Raw genomic sequence first — 20,582 nt, forward strand, 5'->3', positions numbered from 1 at the left:
ACCAGCACCACATTGCCTCCCCTCTCCCCACTCCCCTCGCCTATATGGTTTTCCTAGGAAAAGCCGGGGGCAGCAGTCAGCCTCCTGGTTTGCTAGCGCTTACTTTGCCCTGCCAAAAAACAAGGGTCTAGAAGAAAGAGACAGATCAGAAGTCTCTGTTGGAGTGGAAGCTCCTCTGTGTAGGGAGGGAGGCAGACGACTATGCTGATTCGTTCTCAGGGGCAGGCAGGCAATCCGTGTTGGTTACAGGATGAAGGAACTCCAAAGAGGATGAGACAGTTCTTACCATGCTCAACTGGCGGCCGAACATGTGTGAGAGTTGCTGTTGCAGACAGTAGGAGTAGGGATGACGTTTTTTGCTTAATTTGCTCTTGTAAAGGAAAGTTGCAGGGCCAAGTGCAGTGGTTTGCACCTGTAATCCCAGCATTTGGGGAGGCTCAAATGAGAGGATCGCTTCAAGCCAGAAGTTCAAGACCAGCCTGGGCAGTACAGTGAGGCCCCCATCTCTATAAACAATTTAGAAATTAGGTGTGGCAGTACATGCCTGTAGTCCCAGCTACTTGGGAAGGTGAGGTGGGAGGTCACTTGAGCCAAGGAATTTGAGGCCACAGTGAACTGTGGTCACACCACTGCACTCCAGCCTGGGTGACAGAGTGAGACCCTATCTCTAAAAAATATAAACGAGAAAAGAAAAAAAAGTTGTAGCTTTGCAGCAAGACTGAATCAGAACCATTTCCGAAGCTAGCAACCAAGAAGTGTGTAACTCTGAGATCTGACCCCTACCGCAATGCTGTCTGGTCTACTTTTCTATAAAGAATCTAGCCAGGTGCAGTGGCTCATGCCCATAATCCCAGCACTCTGGGAGGCTCAGGTGGGTAGATCACTTGAGGCCAGAAGTTCAAGACCAGCCTGGCCAACATGGTGAATCCCCATCTCTACTAAAAATACAAAAATTATTTGGGTGGGTGGCACGCGCCTTTAATCTCAGCTACTCCTGTGGCTGAAGCACAAGAATCGCCTGAACCTGGGAGGTGGAGGTTGCAGTGAGCCAAGATCACGCCACGGCACTCCAGCCTGAATGTCAGAGCAAGACTCTGTCTCAAAAAAAAAGAAAAAGAACCCATTTTTGCCACTGACCGCCAATACCAACAGCTCACCCTCCTTATTCACAAGCGGATCTAAGCCCCCACCCTGCTTCCACTTCTCCCTCTCTCAGTCCTCTCAGTTGAAGGAGGAGCCAGAGACCCGGAGAGGACCCAAAACCCAAGTTCCCAGAAGAGTGCCCTGCTCTTCCCACCATGCTTCTGCTTCCTCTGGTTTGGTGGGTGAACTCAGGTCAGGGCTGATGACCAGAAATGAAATAAGGGTTTCCCCTGTGCTTACATTCTCACTTATTTCAAACCCAGACAATGGGAAAATCCCACTGCAATCCCAGGGCTATTTACACACGGCTGGATGAGTAGGCCTTGCATTTCCTGAGAAACAATGATTAGATGTGATGGGTAACGCCAGAAACAAATTTATTTTTGTTTTAATATTTACAATAACGTTTAATATAGTAGGTATTATTGACTCTCCAAGGAGGCCACGGTCAGCTACAGGAAACTTTTTAGTTCTCATAGTAACACCTCACATTTGCACTTTCTACCTTCTGAAATATTTCCACATCCATTATTTCATGTGGGCCACTGGGGGGAAGCCAGGCTGGGGGCAGGGGAAGGGAGGAGGAGGGAGATATGAGCTCTCCTGGCTGTTTGGAAGGACAGGCCTGACTTGCTAACTCCTGCCCCCAAGCTAGCCTGCCATCACCATGCTTCCACCCACCTCCTGTTGTCAGATGTCACACCTCCATCCACCTAGGGAGCCTTCACTCCAAGTCTCACCAGGTAACTGCTAGTGCTACAGCCCCTGGAACTACCTCAAACCAAACCCTGAACCCCCAATCATGAGTCCCTGCCTTCCAGAAAAGGTGGATGTGAGGGGAAGGCTGGGAATGGGAGAAGTATGAGTCTCTGGGTTCCCAGTTCCCAATACATTTATCCCAAAAAACAATGGAATGCCAGTGGAAGGAGAGGCAGAGAGGTTGAGTTCTGTAACACTATTAAGTTTGGGTTTTTTCTTTGTTTAGTTTATATGGTGGAGAATGTTTGTATTATCTAGAAACTTAGCCCCCCCCCCCTTTTTTTTTTAAGATAGGGTCTTGCTCGGTTACCCAAGCAGGAGTGCAGTGGTGTGATCACATCTCATTGCAGCCTCAACCTCCTCAACTCAGGCCATCTTCCTGCCTCAGCCTCCTGAGTAGCTGGGACCACAGGTGTGCACCACCACACCCGGCTATTTTTTTTTTTTTTTAATTTTTTGTAGAGACTGGGTCTTACAATATTGCCCAGGCTGGTTTAGAACTCCTGAGCTCAGGGATCCTCCTGACTCAGCCTCCCAACGTGCTAAGATTACAGGCATGAGCCTGGCCTAGTCCCTAGATTTTATAGTCCAAATATGAAGGAGACCTAGGCATAGCAAAAACCTGAGAGAAATGAAAATGGGGACTCAGATAATTGTATGCCAATGTTCCTGGCAGCATTATTCACAACAGCCAAAAGGTAAACACCCAAATGTTCATCAACAGGTATATCGGTAAACAAAATGTGCTCTATCCATTCAATGGCCATAGAAAGGAATAAAGTTCTGACTATGCTACAACACAGATAAACAAACATTGAAGACATTATGCTAAGTGAAATAAGCCAGACACAGAAGAACAAATACTGTATGATTCCCTTACATGGGATGCTAAGAATGCAGAATGGTGGTTCCCAGAGACGGGAGGAAGCAGGAGATGGAACAGTATACTTTCAAGGATATAAAGTTTCTCTCTGGGATGATGAACAGGATCTGGGCAGCTGGGAGCCGTGGCTCATGCCTGTAATCCCAGCACTTTGGGAGGCTGAGGAGGGTGAATCACCTGAGGTCAGGAGTTCAAGACCAGCCTGGCCAACATGGTAAAACCCCATCTACTAAAAACACAAAAATTAGCTGGGCATGATGGGGCATGCCTGTAGTCCCAGCTACTCGGAAGACTGAGACAAGAGAATAGCTTGAATCTGGGAGGCGGAGGTTGCAGTGAGCCAAAATCGCATCACTGCACTCAAGCCTAGGTGACAAACCGAGACTCCATAGGAAAAAAAAAAAAAAAGGAGGCTGGATGCAGTAGCTCATGTCTGTAATCCCAGCACTCTGGGAGGCCAAGGAGGATAGATCACCTGAGGTCGGAAGTTCGAGACCAGTCTGGCCAACATGATGAAACCCCATCCCTACTAAAAATACAAAATTAGCTGGGCATGGTGGCACATTCCTGTAATCCCAGCTACTCAGGAGGCTGAGGCAGGAGAATTGCTGAACTAGGGAGGCAGAGGTTGCGGTGAGCTGAGATGGCATCACTGTACTCCAGCCTGAGCAAAAAGCAAAACTCTGTCTCAAAAAAAAAAGAGAGAAAGAAAGAAAAGGGTCTGGAAACTGATGGTGGCAATGGTTACACGAGGCAGGAGGATTGCTTGGGGCCAGGATTTCAAGACCAGCCTGAGCAATATAGTGAGACCTCCATCTCTGCTAAAGATAAAAAATGAATGTGCTTAATGCCACTGAACTGCACACTTTAAAATGGCTAAAATGGTGTGTTGTATGTTATGTATACGCTACTTTAAACATATAAAAAATTACCTGGGTGTGGTGGTGTGTGCCTGTAATCCCAGCTACTTGGGAGGCTGAGGTATGAGAATCACTTGAACCCAGGAAGCAGAGGTTGCAGTGAGCTGAGATTGCGCCACAGCACTCCAGCCTGGCAGCAGAGCAAGACTCCATTAAAAAAAAATTTTTTTTAAGACAGAAACAAAAAGAAGGAAGGAAGGAAAGAAGGAAGGAAGGAAGGAAGATAAAAGGAAGGTAAGAAAGAGAGAGAGAGAAAGAGAGAAAAAGAGAGAAAGAAACTGTGGAAGTCTCCAGTCTTACAAGTTCTCTTTAGAGCCACACTTTAAAAATAAGAAAAAATCAGAACTCTGGCCCCTAACTGTCCTCCCTGTCCTAACTCACCATAATAAGAGCCAGGAAGCTGTTGGCTTGAAAAGAAATTTGGGAATCAAAGTGCATCACCATCATAAAGACAAGGAATATGCCGCTCAAAGATGTTCTGTGTCTGAGATCACAAGCTAGTTGCCTGTAGCTCTGGAAGCAGAACTCAAGGCTTGGGATTCCTCTCCCAGGGCTTTTTTCTCTCCGTTACTCTGAAGTCACTAAGGCTACAAAAAAAATCAGCCACTGGTGAGAAATGAACACGGAAGAGGAAAAGAGGTTGAGACAGGTTTCATCAATAGCAAGTGAAAGTGTGAGGATGGGAAAATTTTTCTGGTGGAGCTTCCAATTGCAGATAATTCAAACAGCAGATTTTCAAGGTGAATAACAACTAAAAAAAAACTTTTCCCAGCAACCTGAGATGACCACAGTCCCTGGATTCAGAGAGGGAGGAGAGGGTGCAAAGGGGGGATTAGACATGTGCCAGCATTGTTCTATAGGCTCAGAACTGAGGCCTGCTTGGTGAGGACTCAATGTGGGCTATTTGAACCCCATTATTAGGAGCTCTGAGCCTAATTCCCTCACCCCTCCCTGTTTCCACACATTGCCCCTAAATTTTAGCATCCTCAGGGATTCTCTCCCTTCCCTTGCCACTGTCTGCCACACTAATATTCACAAACACACAACCTAGAAATTCTCCAGTCTGCTCCTCTTCCCCCCGCCCCACCAACACCTCCTAACCACTGCTTTTAAAACTCTAATGCAAATCACAGGCTTCAAAAACCTTCCCTCAGTGACAGTTTTATGATGCTAGCTCCATTCATCCATATGATTTGACAGACTGTGAAACACCAGTAACCGGACCAATAAGAAAAACAAATTACAAAAACACTGCAACACCTCATCTCTCCCCAGTCACTCAAACAACTAGAAAACTTTGGAATTTGCAATGGATCATACTAGGCAGTCTCTCTTGCAGTTCAACAATAATCTTTGCAGAGTTCCAGACCACATAGTGGTTTTATCCACTCCTCCGTCCTCCCCTACCCTAGGCCACTCTCTATCTTTTCTTGTTAAATGCCCTCGTATTTAAAGACCATTTAAAATTAGGGCTTATATAACACCCCTGTTGGGTCGTGGCTGGGCAAAAAATATTTCAGTGGTTGTGGGATGTTTTTGGCCAGAGGTTTGCCACATTTGGCTACATTCCTGTTTTCTAGTGACTTTCAAAACACTCAAAAACCACAAAAGTTACTTGGCAGAGGTTGGGATAATAAACAGGCCTGGATGCTGGTGCCTTTTTATGACCCAGCCCCCATGGCCACTGCTGGCAGCGTAGCTGCCTTAGAAAACCGAAACATCAGCCTCAGTTTCCATTCTTTTTCCAGTGCATGCTCAAAACAAAACATGCTGACCATGGCATTTTATTTTTTGCACTGATCTGAACAGATGGCTCTGAAACAGCTTTAGACATTGTGGTCTTTTTCAGATGTATCCAAATTCCAGCTACCTGCATGATTCCAAAAAGAGGCGGATGAGGAGTCTCCAACTCAGTTGTCTCTGAATTCAAGCCCACCTTAAGGGACTGAGCAGCTCCCATTCAACCCGCAGTCTCCGAAGTCTCCCAGGAGGCCTGCAGGCCAGGCTATTTCCAGAGGTTTACCCTGCGACAATGCCTCCACTTGCATTCTCGTAGACATTATCTCCATCATAGGTGCCTCATCAAAAGCAGACATTTATCCCACTGAAAAAATAATGCGTGCTAATGAAGTTTGGAGAATTTAGGGCTTTTTTACAGTGGCAAGCAGAAGCAGATGGAGAACAGGTTCTTGGGAATCTGTTGGCTTACAACGTTTGAGGGTCCTTTTTCATAAGAGGCTAAAGCAATGTCCATAAAAGGCAGCAAGTTCACAAAGTCCCGGCCTCCATGCTGTCTACTTAGTACCTACCCACATCCCCCAACCCCACCAGAAAGGGCTAAGAGGAGATTAGAACCAGGAATGTGACCCCCACCCCTTCCCTCTGATATCTAAACTGAGTGCCACAGCAAGAGTGAGGTCTGGCTTCTAACTTTCACGTGCACAAAACCACTTTAGATTAGAATACACTAATACAGATCATGGAATGTACAAAGAAATCCAGATTTGAGGTTCATCTACACACATGACCTGCTGTTTGACTTGGCTAAGTACGTTTGTTTTCTTCTCCCAGAGTTGTGTTCTTAATAACAAAACAGGGATATAAACATTTACCTCAAGCAAGGTTAACTGCTTACAAAAGAAAGTTTTAATACAATTACATATATGTGTGTGTTCCCAGCTATAAGCATGACAAAATAGTTTACTAGTCTCTTTATAAATAATTACTTATGGTAAAGCCCTGTTGGCTTACCTGGAATTTAATAATAATAATAGTTATTTTGTTTCTAAGTAGCCAGTTACAATGATAGATACATATGTGTATAATCAAGTCTGGCAGAAGGTGGCAGACATTCTCAGTTAAATGCATAGCAACCAGCATTTTGATAACTTAATACAAGAGTAAGTTGTTTAAAGGACTGATTGCATATTTGGGGAAAAGTGGCTTATCTGAATAAAATATTAAGATTCAAATTTATATTAAAAGCATTACGTGGCCAGACCCGGTGGCTCATGACTGTAATCTCAGCACTTTGGGAAGCTAAGGTTAGCAGATCACTTGAGGCCAGGAGTTTGAGACCAGCTGGCTAACATGGAGAAACTCCACACCACTAAAAAAAACACAAAAACTAGCCAGGTGTAGTGGTGTGCACCTGTAATCCCAGCTACTCTGGAGGCCGAGGCACAAGAATGGCTTGAACCCGGGAGGCGGAGGTTGCAGTGAGCCAAGATGGTGACACCCAACCTAGAAATTCTCCAGTCACCCTGCCTCAGAATAATAATAATAAAAGCATTATGTTTCCCAGGTATGGAGAAGTCAACCAGAATGTGACTAACCTACATGCAGCCCTTTATCAAATCCATATTTATGTTACCTGCATGTGTTTACTTCACTACATGGGCCGTTATCTTGCTTGTAGATGTAAGAAATGAGGGTAACTCTCATACGTCTTTCCTCAGACAATGTAGCTGCTAAATTAAATAGCATGTAATACACATTTACACATCATACATGTCCACCAGTGCTTTTGAATTCTATTTGTCCAGATGTGACTGCTTGGTTGTGGGGGCCACCTGCCGTGTCCCCTTTGTGATCTGATCAGTGCAGGCGGCTCCTATTTCTGCCTCTAACACCCTGTTGGGCAGTAATAAGATGTTAAAGGCGACAACAGAGAGAGAAGCCGGGCTGTCAGCTTCAGAGAGGAAGGGGGTGAAGGGTACAACAAGGAAGAAAGAGAAAGGGAGTTGAGGGGAGATCAAAGACCGGCAGGAAGAAAGCCAAATTGCTAAGAGAGGAGATGTGGCTTCAGGAGCTTGGGACCCTAAGGAAAACCCCAAAGCAATGAGATTCAAAATTGTGCCATCCCATCACCCCAGCTAAGTGAATTATTGAATGTCCCACATGGAAAAAGCTAGTACAGTGAAAAATAGCCCAGACTCAGTATAGGCAGAGCCCTGCATAGGTGCTGCTGGAAACCTGAGCTTATTTCTTCCCAACACACTAACTACCATCACTTTAACCCCCATCCTGAGGAAACCTTTGTATGACCATTTTCTGTAGGGGGCGTTGGTGGTGTTGGCTTTTTTTTTTTTTTTTTTTTTTTTTTTTTAGGAGGGAAGAGAGAGACTCAGAACGCACACAGAGAAAATGCTAATGTCGTTCAGCTCTGTTTCATTGTCAGGAGGGACACATGAGGATAAAAACATAGCTCTCCAAACCATTCTCCCCGCTCCCCCTCCTCCCTGCACCGCCACCATCCCTTCGGCTTGATGTGTCTCTGTACTTTGTTCTAATTTATCCCATGCATAATTTATTCACATGTGTATTGTTTCCTGATCAGCAACTTTTAAAAACAAATGAAATATATAAGATGTTTTATTAAACAAGTTGTTTTTTTAAAAAAAATAAAGGCAGATGGTGTCCGTCTCCCAATAACAACGTGTGTGATCCCGCGTTAGGAGCTGTTAAAAACCGTCCAGGGTGCGAGTGGCTTGGCGGCTCCGGGGTATTGTTTACACCCCTTTACCCCCAGGGAAAGGGGCTGGGAAGCAGAAAGAAACGGCTAATTATAAATGACCACTCAACTCCCACCTAGAAAAAGCAGGCAGGGGCGTTGCGTGTATGCTGATGTGTGTATGTGTGTGGCGACGCAATTACAAATATATCACACTGCAACTGTTTCTAATTACACAAAGTACAATTTGGAACTAATTCCACTAAGCAGCCGGGATTCCGCCACCCTCTTTACCGCGTCTGTCCCTTCCCCAACCCTTAACCTCACCCTACACAGACTCCCTCCCCAAACACGCACCCTGCTGTGATCCAAAAAAAACCCTGGAGCTAGCAGGAAAACCCTGAAGCTAAGGGATACTGCTCCCGCCCGCGCGAAAGCGGGCTCCCGGGTAACTAGGGTACGGCTTCCCCAGTAGGAAACAAACCTGGTGCACATGTGAAATAGATTCTCTAACTTGAGTTTACCAGATGGCATCAGCCTGGTTATATGATTTCGGTTGGAAATGGGGAAACTGCAAATCAGTTGTGGGTTCGGTAGAAACAGCATCAGCGGTGTTGCAGCAAAAGCAACCGGGAGCGAGGATGCGGCGAAGTTACGCCCATTTATTCTGCCATAAAACATTTTCTTTCTTGGGTGAAACGCTGTGGCGTTCAAGTGCAGTGTATCCGAGCTTCCAAGCCAGAACTGAAGCCAGGAGCTCCTACCTGATCAGCCTCAGCTTCCAACGTCCTCTTAACGTCAGCTTTCATATAAATATATTTGAATTCTGGGGCATTCCTACCCCTTTCCTTATTTCTAGTGGGCGATGAGCTGGTGCAAACACGTCGGATTCTCCCTGTGCATTCCATTGCGTTAGAACCCCCCCCTACCGCCCCCCAGAGCGAACCTGGTTTTCAACTCCAGTAGTAGCCAGGGGTAAGGACGTGGATGCGCTGAATTAAAGGAACCAGTGTCGACAGTGGCTCCTCACCAGCGAGAATTCGGCACAAATCTCCCCCAACCCGGCCCGCACCTCCCTCTCCCCCCCTCTTCGCCTTCGGCTTCATCCGGGCGGGGAAGTCCTGGTCGAAGGGGCGCGGACCCCGAGCCCACCTCGGATACGGAGGGAGCCACCCTCTGCCGACAGCACCCAATAGCACCCCTTTCAGAGCGACACTAGTTTTCCGAGGCCACCCCTGGCTCCGCGATCGCGAGCGGACTTGGCGGCTTAACAGTTCCACCGACTGGAAGAAAGGAAGGAAGGAAGCCAGGATGAAAAGGAGGAGGAAGGCGGGCAGGCAGAAACTGGCTGTTGGACCAGCGGCTGGCCCCCGCGAGTCCTCGGCCGGCCCGCCCCGCTCTGTCCAGGATCTGGGCAAGCGCTCAAAGTCTCCCCGAGGCGGCCAGAGGCACCTGCCCCTCTCCCAGCCGGGAGCAGACGCTGCCCCTGGGCCAGGAGCCCCAAACCACCTCTCTGCCCGCCTCGGTGCCTCACCCAGAGGTGGCGAGAACACCATTCATAAGACCTGCGGCTTCCCTGCCTCCAAATCCGCCGCAAGTTAACCCGAGTCGTTAATCCACTACAGCCAGCTCGCTCGCAAACACACGCAGACACACGCGCGATCGCCCTGAGCGCCTCCAAGATCCGGGGGCTGCCGGGGAAAGCCCGGGGCGACCACCTGATCCCCAGCCAGTCCCGGACCCACCGCTTCCCCTGCGGTGCTCCCAACTCCGGAAGGTTTGCACAAACTCCCCGAGAGCGATCGGAAGGCGGAGAGCGCCCTGCAAACTCCGGAGCCGCCGCGGTCCGTCCGCTGGACCCCGCCGACCTAGCGGCGGGGCGGGGGCCGCGGGCTCGGGGGCGCGGGGCTCGGCCAAGTGCACCGAGGCGGCCCCTGCCTGGCGCTCGCCCCCTGCCCGGCCGCCCCGGGAGCCCCGCTCGCTGCCCGCGAGGTGGGGGACTCCGGGGACCGCGCAGTCCCCGAGCTGCCGCGACCCCCCGCTGTAGAGCGCTCGAGCGCCGGGCTCCTCCGCCGGCCACCCCTCGCTCTCGCTCTCTCTCACTCTGCAATTTAGCGGAACAAAAATGTAACAATTTTCTTCTTGTTAATTGCATCTCCTGACGTTTCTGCGCTTTGGGAGAAAAAAAAGAAGATGAAGAAGTAAGAGCTGAAAGAAGAGAGAAGCCCCGCCGCGGCTGGAGGCGCCTGCAAGCGCGATGCACTGGCAGCGCTCGCCACGCAAAAGGCGCCTTTTTTTTCATATTGAAACCACGCGGAATATGTACATTTTTTAGTCTTACTTACGCTTTCAGGGGGTTGTGAATGACAGTCGCCATTTTGCTACAATGTAACAGAATATTGTCTGTCTCAGAGTTCTAAAGGTTCGCTCAGGGGAAGCGACGGGCCAATCAGAGTGCGGGATACCGGCCCGCCGGCCAATCGGCGCGGCTGGTCGCCAGGTGGGCGGGGCCTGCGCGGTGGTAGTTATTAGGGGAGCTGTCAAAGCCCAGAGGTCACTCCCTTTTGTAGAGCCCGAGAGCAAGCAGGTCTTAAAGGGACAGTACCGCTCTGGCAGCTCCTTTTCGGGTTGGGGAAAGTGGAGACGCACGTGAAAGTATTACAGTTTGGTTTAACTCCCTACTCTTCTAAATAACTGCAGAGAGTTTGCGCTCCTGGACAGAAATATTTAAATATTGCCAGCAAACCACGGAATCCCATTCATTAGCTTTTGGCTTTGCGTATCAACGTTTTTGATTCCCCAAAGGGTAAATCCCAGTGTTTCAGTGCAAAAGTTGGAAGACTGCCGTTTCGTGTAACAAATTACTACACGTGCTCTGCCGTTTGCTAATGCTCTGGGTCCTGCGGCTTTTTAATATTCTTATTCCCTAAGTGTTCTCTTTTTCTCGGCCACCTTCCTCTCTCGCTTCTCGGAACTGCCGCTGCTGTTCCTGGCGACTCCAGGACAGCAACCCACCCTCCCCCTGGAATGTCTCATAGTCAGACTCGCTCCCTTCTGCAGCCAGGGCTTTCCTTACGCAGTGCACGGGGGTCACTCTGCGCGGTCTCCCGCTACCACCTCTTCTGTTCTCCCCTCCCTACGCCAGAAACTTCCAAAATGCTCAGATTCCTGCTCGCTGATGGGACCTGGCGCTCTGACCTTTAGGCTTAGGGGTAGGGAGGACTTAAGGCAACTTTTGGAAACTTTCTGCTACTAGGAAGCAAGTGCCTAGGCAGAAGTTGTAGAACCTGGACCGGGTGTTGTCAGAGTCCCTTTAGAGGAGTGGCACACGCGATTCTGGCGTCACCTTTCACTACCTAAATAGAAGGTGGAAAGAATTTGCTAATGAATAATCTGATGTGACCCGAGGCGTCCAGAGAGTCTGTGTCTGCTTCAAGTCAGTGTGAACTCTTCACTGGCGAGCCCCTGACAAAATTGGGAGACTTCTGCGAAGTCAGGCTTCCACTGGGCACCGGGAAGCTCTGGGTGGATGAAATCACATTAAATCGCGAATAAGGCAGGGGCCTCGTTAGCATACAGAAGTCTGGCTACCATTCCAAAGCTGTTTAATCAGGTCAAATAGCTAAGATAGTGGGGGAGGGGCGGCAAGGGAAAGAAGTCGCCAAATTGCCAGTTCTTCAAAGCTATGCCCTCTCACTTCCTTTTGCTCCTCTCAAGACAATGAATAAAACAAAATAAACATTCCAGAATTTTAAGAGTTTAAACTACATACACTATTAGATTTACAGATAAACAGAACATGGCTGAATCGCTGTAATAGCTTTGACATCTTTAACTCCTCTCTGCCTATGTAATAAGCAGAATCAAGTTCTAGAGATTCCTTCATAAATTCTTTGCAGAGCATCTTGGCAGAGATTATAGTTATCTCCTTTTTCCAAAATTAAAGTTTGAAAAATCTCTTCTTTACTAGTTCGGCAAGGGATTGGTTCAAAAGCCTCTGCTTTGCCTTAGGTGGGCCTTGATATCATTAAAAAGCAAGCTCTATATTCTGACACAAGAAGTATGAGTTTGAAGTATCAGTCAGAACTGCTACCAACCTCTTTGAGGTATCAAAGACACAACAATTCAGATGGAAGAGGACAACATATTTTCAAATGTGCAGCCTGATAAAGGAAGTAGGAAATGCAGAGCCTGCCCTGAACAAGATTTACAATTTAATGAGGAAAGAGAGGAAAAACAAATTTATATTACGTATTAAAGAAAACACATACTCTAAGCATGTACATATCATTAATTAAGTCCTAGATGCAGAAACCAGCCTAATCTCTGACTACCTGACAAACTTGAAAATGTGAGGTCAGATTTATTGACTGAATTGGAAAATAGTGAATTAAAGACAGTACTTTAAAAAAAAAAAAAAAAAAAAAGAATAGCCTTGCTTTTTGTAACCCAGGAGAATGTCATTTTAACTCTATCAATACAGTTATGACTTTTAAATAGTTATATTTAACATTAAAAAGTTATTTTAACTTTAGTGTTTATATTCTAAATTAAAATACAAAGATTTTTTTTTTTTTAACCAGAATGCTCAAAAGCAAAGGGGCATAGAGCAGGCGTGTTTAAAGAAGACAGTATCCTTAAACAGACTTTTGGAGAATTTTAACAGTTCTGGGGCAATTTCATGGTGCTGTACACGGCAGAAGTATGAGCTCTGGAATCTATCTGCCTGAGTCCACTATTTACCAGCTAGGTTAGCTGGGGCATATTTACTTGCCAGGATTAAATGAGGTAATATATGTCAAGTGTCTGACACATAGCAAGCTTTCAATCCATGTTGATTATTATTTCTTACAGAGAAAATTAATTCTTTCCTTATGGCATATGGAATGTAGGGAATCCGAAAAAACAAGACACAATAGAAAGTGAAATTAGCCATTACATTTAGTTTTCTAAACTCATTAATCCAAGAAAAATGAGCAAATGGACAATGAAAATAAAATAATAGGAATGATGTTTCAGTGAGGAGTCACATAACTGCATAACCCTAAAAAAAGCCTCTTGCTGATGATACCAAAATGCCTTTAAAATCCTTTTTTTTTTTTTTTTTTTCTTGGAGACAGAGTTATGCTCTTGTCACCCAGGCTGTAGTGCAGCAGCGTGATCCGGGCTCACTGCAACCTCCGCCTCCCAGGTTCAAGGGATTCTCTTGCCTCAGCCTCCCAAGTCGCTGGGATTTCAGGTGCCTACCACCACATTGGGTAATTTTTTGTATTTTTAATAGAGACAGGGTTTCACCATGCCGGCCAGGCTGGCCAGGCTGGTTTCAAACTCCTAAACTCAGGTGATTCACCTGCCTCAGCCTCCCGAAGTGCTGGGTTTTGTTTTTGTTGTTGCTTTTTTCAGACAGGGTCTTGCTCTGTTGCTCAGGGTGGAATGCAGTCATACAAACATAGCTCAGCATAACTCACTGAAAAAACTCCCAGGCTCAAGCGAACCTCCCACCTCAGCCTCCCAAGTAGCTAAGAACACAGGACAAACCACTATGCTCAGTTCGTTTTTTTAATTTTTTTGTAGAGACCAGGTCACACTACGTTGCCCAGGCTGGTCTCAAACTCTGGGACTCAGCTGATCCTCCCACCTCAGCTTCCCAATGTTCTGGGATTACAGGCATGAGCCACTGCACCCGTAGCCTAAAATCCCATTTCTAAAGCTCTACAGCTCTTTATATATTTGAATATACTTCATTGTACTCCATCTCTTTTATTTTGATTTAGCTAGTTAGGCAGCTTAATTTGGAGAGCAGAGGGGCCCCGGAATAATCACCTCCTCATCCCACCTGGAGAATGTTGAGCTTCACTGTCCAATGTAGGCCGCCACAGGCCACAGGTGACTGACTGCTGAGCACTGTGGCTATTCCCAAATGAGATGCGCTGTAATTGTAAAACAAGGCACCTGATTTCAAAGACTTAGGACAAACAGACGGTAAAATATCTCATTATAATTTTTATGTTAATTGTATGTTGAAATGATATTTTGGATTTACTGGATTAAAGAAAATACATTTTAAAGACTAATTTCACTTATTTATTTTTACTTTTTTTAAAGGCCCCTAGGAAATTTTAAATTGCACATGTGGCTGGCATTGCATTTTTATTGTGCAGTGTTGCACTGTACAATAAAAACATATAAGAAGTATACATCACCAGGGAAAGAAGTGTGGGGACCATTCTCAACCATATTCATTCATCCAGCATAGCCCTCTCAAATTCAGCCTTGTTGCCAGTGAGCAGAACTGCCTGGCCCAGCTCAAGTATTTGTTGAATGCCATCCATTTGAAGGACCATTGGGCACAACCAAGGACCCAAGAACCTAAGTCAAAAAGACACCCATCTCTCTTTTTTTAATTTATTTCTTTTTTGAGGCTGGAGTGCAGTGACACTATCTCAGCTCACGGCAACCTCTGCCTCCCAGATTCAAGCAATTCTCCTGTCTCAGCCTCCCAAGTAGCTGGGATTACAGGTACCTGCCATCGCGCCCGGCTAATTTTTGTATTTTTAGTAGAGACAGGGTTTCACCATGTTGGCCAGACTGGTCTCGAACTACTGACCTCATGTGATCCGCCTGCCTCAGCTTCCCAAAGTGCTCAGATTACAAGCATGAGCCACCGTGCCCAGCCCCCATCTCTCTTTACTCCTAAAAGTTTGAGGGATGTTTCAGCAAATGACACAAAGCTTTGAGAAGAAACCCATCCACAAGCAGGGAAGAATGGCATTTCTGTAGCAAGTGCCAACCTTTCCAACTGACTTTTTAAAGGCACATATAAACGTGAGAGAGACGTAAGGGAAGGAGACACAGGCCTTCCAAACAGCCAAAGAGTGCATTTGAAAGAGGATGTGTGCCACAAAAGTCATCCAAAACAAATACAGTTCCCAATGGGCTCCAAGAGCTAAAGGAGTTTTAAGTCCCATGGGGATTAAAAACAAGAACAAGCTCACCCTCAATCCCTCCATTCATCCACAGAACAACCAGCCATGGCCTCAGCAGCTGATTGGCTGTGCTGGCTCCCTGAGATCCAGAACCAGCTCTGATATGTTCTCCAGGCACTGAGCTGAAGAGGAAGAGGAATTCTTTGGAAAAAAAGGGAGCATCAGAACTGCAATCTAGTTTTCTCTTTTCCTGGGGAAATGTGGGGAGAGGAATTCTCAGGCTTTTCACAGTATCTCAGTGCATACAAACACACACACACACACACACACACAATCAATATCAGTATGGGAGATGCTCCTGGGGTAGTCCTTTGAACCCTCATAATTCAGGGCAGAGCCAAACAGAATCAATGTTTACTGCTACCCACTAACTTAGTTCATTCATTCATTCATTTATTCACTGGAGGCTTTCTCTAAGGGAGGCATTGTGCTAGGCATAGTTGGCAAAATAAAAATAAACCAGACGTGGAAACAATCCTCAAAAAGCAATTTCCATCCATCTGGAGAAAGAATAAAGACAGTAGGCTCAACCCCACAAGCAAGCAGAGCAAGTACTTGATGTGACTTAAGAGGAAGCAGCAGCCTGCCCAGCCGTCTTCTTTTCCTGGCCTGGTGCCCCAGAGGTTTCATCCTTGAGTATTTGTTGAGTGCATTCACTCCTTTGGGTTTTCAAGGTTTCAAGGTACTGAGATTTTCACAGATTTGTAAAAAAAAACAAAGGAGAAGTGATACATGTCAAAGAATGTCAGTGGAGGGAGGGAGAAGTTCTTGAGCAGCTCTCACGCTGGGCAAGGGAAAGGCTTCAAGGAGAAGGTCATATTTAAATTGGGCCTTGCTTGGGGAGCTCTTAGAAATAAGCCAAGGTGTGAAAGGTTTTTCACACCAAAACCATAACCTAGCAACAGCTAATTCATACAACAAATATTTGTAGAGTATCTACTGCTGGGCCTTGGGGTACAGAAAAACCTAAGAAAACCCCCAAGCCCCTACTTTAAAGGGATCATATTTGAGAGGTTGGGTAGGAGAAGGCAGTTACAAGGCAGAACCAGGAAGCCACAGAGCTCGGGGCACTGTGGGCTGGAGGAGAAGCACCTACCAGAACACAGAAGGTCAGGATCATCTTCCTAGAAGAGGTGATGCCTGAGCTAAGTCCCAAATGATCTGGAGGAGGAAAGGGTTTCCGCACAGACATGGCAGCACCTTCAGGGAAGCGCGAGAGGGCACTGTGATTTCAAGGGATCCCTCTGGCAGGAAGGTAGTTTCTGCACGGGGGTGAGTGAGACAGAGAAAGCAGAAGCAAGGAGCGGTGCCATTGCTAAGAAATGTGTTTCATCTGGGAGGCAATCAGGCAACACTGAAAGATTTTATGCTAGGAGTGAACATGAAGAGATCTGACTTTCTTAGAAGTTCAATTCAGCAGCAGCATGACTGTGGATTGGAAGAAGCTGAGCTGGAGGCCTGGGAACCTGTTAAGGGGCTGTGGCAGGCCAGGATGAGGTATACAGGGCAAAAACAGTGGCTTCTAAGGAAGTAGAATTGCAGGACTTGGTGACCAGCATTCTGTGGGCTTGAGGGACACAGGAAGGGCCCAGGACGATGCTCCTGGGAATGGACATCAGTCAGCTTGGTCTTGGCTGGAAACACACAGTCAAGGTCAAGGCCTGAGGGCTGCAGGCCAATGAAGCACTGAGACTTCCTATTGTAGGGCAGGCATCTGCCTTACTGGAAGAACTTAGTCCACCATCCCCAACCCTCCCCTGATGTTGGTATAAATCTATTCCCTGGGGGAATGGTGGGCAACCCAGGCTGAGGCTGTGAGGGGCTGAGATTCTCTCGACTATCCCCTTCCCCACAACAGTGCCAGCTTTCCTTTCTCTATGGACTCCACCTTCAGTGGGGACCTCTTCCAAATTCCCTTCCTCTAATCCCCCCCTTTCCCTTAGGACATGCTCTGAGTTGGTTTACAGGAGTTTCCCTCCTGGGTGGTTGCATTTTAAGAGGGAATTCTGGGACACCTCAAAACCTACACAAGGAAAGGATTAAGACTTCATAAGATACATAGCACACATACACACACACACACTGTCTCTCTCTCTCTCACACACACACACACACACACACAGGTAAGTAGTGGCTTGATTAGAACCTCAGGCATCAGGAAAGCCAGCAGATAGGCTATTTTTACACAGGAGCTTTCTCCACTCAAATCACACAGAGTAATCACAGTCTAAAGTCCAGCCCCAACCCCCTTCTCCCCTCTTCTCTCACTAACGCCAGACCATCTCAAGTGGGCCTCGGGTCTTCTTCCTGATAAAGCCACTGGCTGCAGCACTCTCACAGGGTCTATTTTTCTAAGATAGCTATCTCCCCTCTCTCTCACATCCTCTGTACTGCCAAGTCCACATTTTCCAAGACCTCCCTCAGCCCACCCATGTGGACACCATATCTGAAATCCTGGTAATTCTTCTGTCCTAAGTCAAAGCAACTGCCAAGGCCTCCTGCAGACAGGGACAGAACGGGACAGAAGAAAAATCTGTCCCTTATTACCAGCATGGGGAGTGACCAAGACATGCATGAACAAAATTCCCCTAAAACTACATATACATGTGAAGAAAGAAAATTCACCCCCTTGGCCATTTCCTGGATAGAGAAGCTTTTTTCATCTACAAAGTAGATGCCTCAAAGGCCCCCAAAGAGGGCTTTCTACAGGGTGTTGCTTTAAGTGCGGTGACACTCCCAGGCACCTGTTTCCCTCACTCACAACACTGACATGACCTCAGGCTTCTACTCTGTCATTAGTCAGGAATCATCCAGGAGAAGTCTCAAGCCAAGCACAGGAGGGCATATTAAGTCTTGTTGTTCTGCAGATATTTACACCACCATATAAAAATAGGTGACCGCAGCAGGAAAGATGGATGGAAGCCATGGAACCTAAAATGTCCCCCACTCTGGCAAAGGAGACAGAGGCCTGCTGAATTAAAGCAGGTGTTTTCTGTTCTCTGGCAGCCTCGGGCAATGAACTCTGGCCTGTATAGTCACAAAAGGACCTCACCTCCATGTTTATTCTACTCCAGAGGAACAGAGAAGAAGGTGAGCAAACGTTCCTAAGGTCCACAGAGGGCCCAGTGCATTTTAAACACATCTAAGCCAACAGGGCAGCCAGGCTGAGGACAACTTTTTCGATGCAGCAATGGGTTCTGGGACAGAGGTACAGCCCAGAGTACCCGAAAGAAAATAAAGATAGAGAAATGGAGCAGGGAAAATCAGTGAGGTGGGACTACTGAGAGAAGGGACAAAATGGAAGTAATTGGTTTTGGGAGGGGGAAAGGCAAAAGTCCAATAAAAGTGGACTGCTTAAGACCTAAGCAGCAGAGGAAATTTATTTTCTGTACCTGGAATCCCAAAGTCATCAGATGCTCTTTGTTCTCACCAATCGAAGGATAACACAACTTATTGTTTCCATGTACAACAGACAAATATTTGCATAGTCGCCATACTGTAATAGTTGGAACTCAATGACAATTCTGAAAACGAGGGCTATTTTCTAGACACAGTGGGCTCATCAACAGTGACTCTGAAAGCCACCATGTTTCTGGAAAGCCTTTTGATAAAGCTGATAGTAAATATTTTAATCTTAGCCATTCAGCAGCTTAAATCTAAACCTGTTTGGATTAAATGGATCTCAAGTTAGGCACTTGCTGCTTTGGGTTTTTGCAGAGTGTTATGTGGAGGTCTATTAAAATGCTCGTATTCTGGTACATCTCATTTTCAGTTTTCCTACCCCACAAGGTATAGAGCCAGATAGGACACCTTGAAATCTCCATAGTCAGGCCCAAGGCCTAGCAGATGGTTAATAATCAGTCATTGAAAGAATAAGTAAAAGAACAAATTACTAAATCTAGTGATATAAATCCCTCCCAACTAAAAAAAAAAATCTAGGCCCAGCCTGGTGACTCATACCTGTAATCCCAATAGTTTGGGAAGCCAAAACAGGGAGGGAGGCTTGAGGCCAGGAGTTCAAAACCAGCCTGGGCAACTTAGTGAGGCTCTGTCTCTATTTACAGAAAAAAATTACTCCATACCTACTAGGTGGCTAAAGTCAAAAAGTCAAAAATAACAATTGTTATCAAGAATAGAGAAAGGGAGAAATCAGAACCCTTATATACTGATGGTGTGATTGTAAAATGGTCCAGCTATTTGGGGAAGCAGTCCAGCAGTTCCACAAATGATTAAAACTAGAGTTACCATGTGACCCAGCTACTCCACTCCTAGGTATATCTCCAAGAGAAATAAAAACATATGTCCACAAAGAAACTGGACCTGAATGTTTATGGGAGCATTATTCACAATATCCAAAAGGTGGAAACAACCCAAATGTCACCCAGCAGACAAACAGATAAACCAAAGGTGGGGCGGCAGTACAAGAGAACATTATTCTGCCATAAAAAGAATAAAGCACTGATACATGCTACAACATGGATGAGTCATGAAAACATTATGCTAAGTGAAAGGAGCCAGTCACAAAAGACCGCACGCTCTATGATTCCATTCTCATGAAATTCCAGAATATGGAAATCCACAGGGCCAGGAAGGAGATTAGTGGGTATTCAGGGCTGGAGCGGGCAAGCGTGTGGGAATAGGAGGGGGACAGCTGAACCATACAGGGCTTCTTCCCGACGAGATGAAAATGCTCTCAAATTGGCTGTGGTGATGACTGCACATATCTCTGGATATACTAAACACTATTGAACCGGGGACTTTGTTTGTTTGCTTGCTTGTTTTTAGAGACAGTGTCTCACTATGTTGCCCAAGTGGACTCCTGGGCTCAAGGGATTCTCCCACCTCAGCATCTCCAGTAGCCGGGACTATAGGTACACACCACTATGTCCAGCTTTGTACACTATAAATGGGTAAATTTTATAGTATATGAATTATATCTCAATTAAGTTGTTTTTTAAAATTATCTACTGATAATAAATGCCAGAAATTTCTGTGGCTATTTTCTCCTTTAGAACTTTGTTAGACAGAAGAGATTCAATTTTCAGTTTAGTGCTTCTATATTTATATGAAGTGTGAAGGCTGAGGTGGGAGGATCACTTAAACCCGGGGTTTGAGGATGCAGTGAGCCATGATCACGCCACTGCACTCTAGCCTGAGCCATAAAGCAAGACAGAAAAAAACAAAATATTGCATATTAGCTGCTCTGGAGTGACTCCTCAAGTGAAGTCTCACACTGCGGGCTGAACGGAGAACCTGTTTTACTTCATGACCAAAGCTACTCCTATCTCAAATTTGGGTTTCTTTTAAGTTCTGAGATATAATGAGGGTAGAAGGGACAATTCCATCAAAATTGAGGTTCTTTTTCAGTTTTATAATGTCGTTAGCTAGAATTTTGGATAAACTTTCATGTGATAAAACCAAGGAACAAAAACAAAAGG

The 20,582-nt window shown here is 46.2% G+C and overlaps 1 protein-coding gene and 1 pseudogene across 13 annotated transcripts in view; both read right to left on the minus strand.

Annotated features, from left to right (window-relative positions):
• Positions 1-10,497, minus strand: part of LOC118144977 (uncharacterized) — a 31,813-nt pseudogene extending 21,316 nt beyond the window's left edge. The window contains exons 1-2 of the transcript XR_013521364.1: positions 9,900-10,497; positions 1-9,849 (exon numbers count right to left, since the gene is read on the minus strand). The exon at positions 1-9,849 is cut by the window's left edge and continues 21,316 nt beyond it. The product of XR_013521364.1 is annotated as an uncharacterized LOC118144977 (transcript). The remainder of the gene's footprint in view (positions 9,850-9,899) is intronic.
• Positions 1-10,548, minus strand: part of DPF3 (double PHD fingers 3) — a 289,593-nt gene extending 279,045 nt beyond the window's left edge. For 8 of the 12 annotated variants that reach the window (XR_013521362.1, XR_013521363.1, XR_013521361.1 and 5 more), the window contains exon 1: positions 10,504-10,548. Coding sequence is in view for 1 of the 12 variants with exons in the window: in XM_002754072.6 (XP_002754118.1) it covers positions 10,504-10,535 (32 nt within the window). In the remaining 11 variants the exon portion in view is untranslated. Of the gene's footprint in view, positions 10,029-10,503 lie in introns of those variants that run through there. The other 4 variants (XR_013521359.1, XR_013521358.1, XR_004729995.3 and 1 more) reach the window with 1 other exon arrangement.
• Between the last annotated feature and the right edge of the window lie 10,034 nt (positions 10,549-20,582).

Source organism: Callithrix jacchus, chromosome 8, assembly GCF_049354715.1.
Source record: "Callithrix jacchus isolate 240 chromosome 8, calJac240_pri, whole genome shotgun sequence".
In the NCBI taxonomy this organism is placed as follows: Eukaryota; Metazoa; Chordata; class Mammalia; order Primates; family Cebidae; genus Callithrix; species Callithrix jacchus.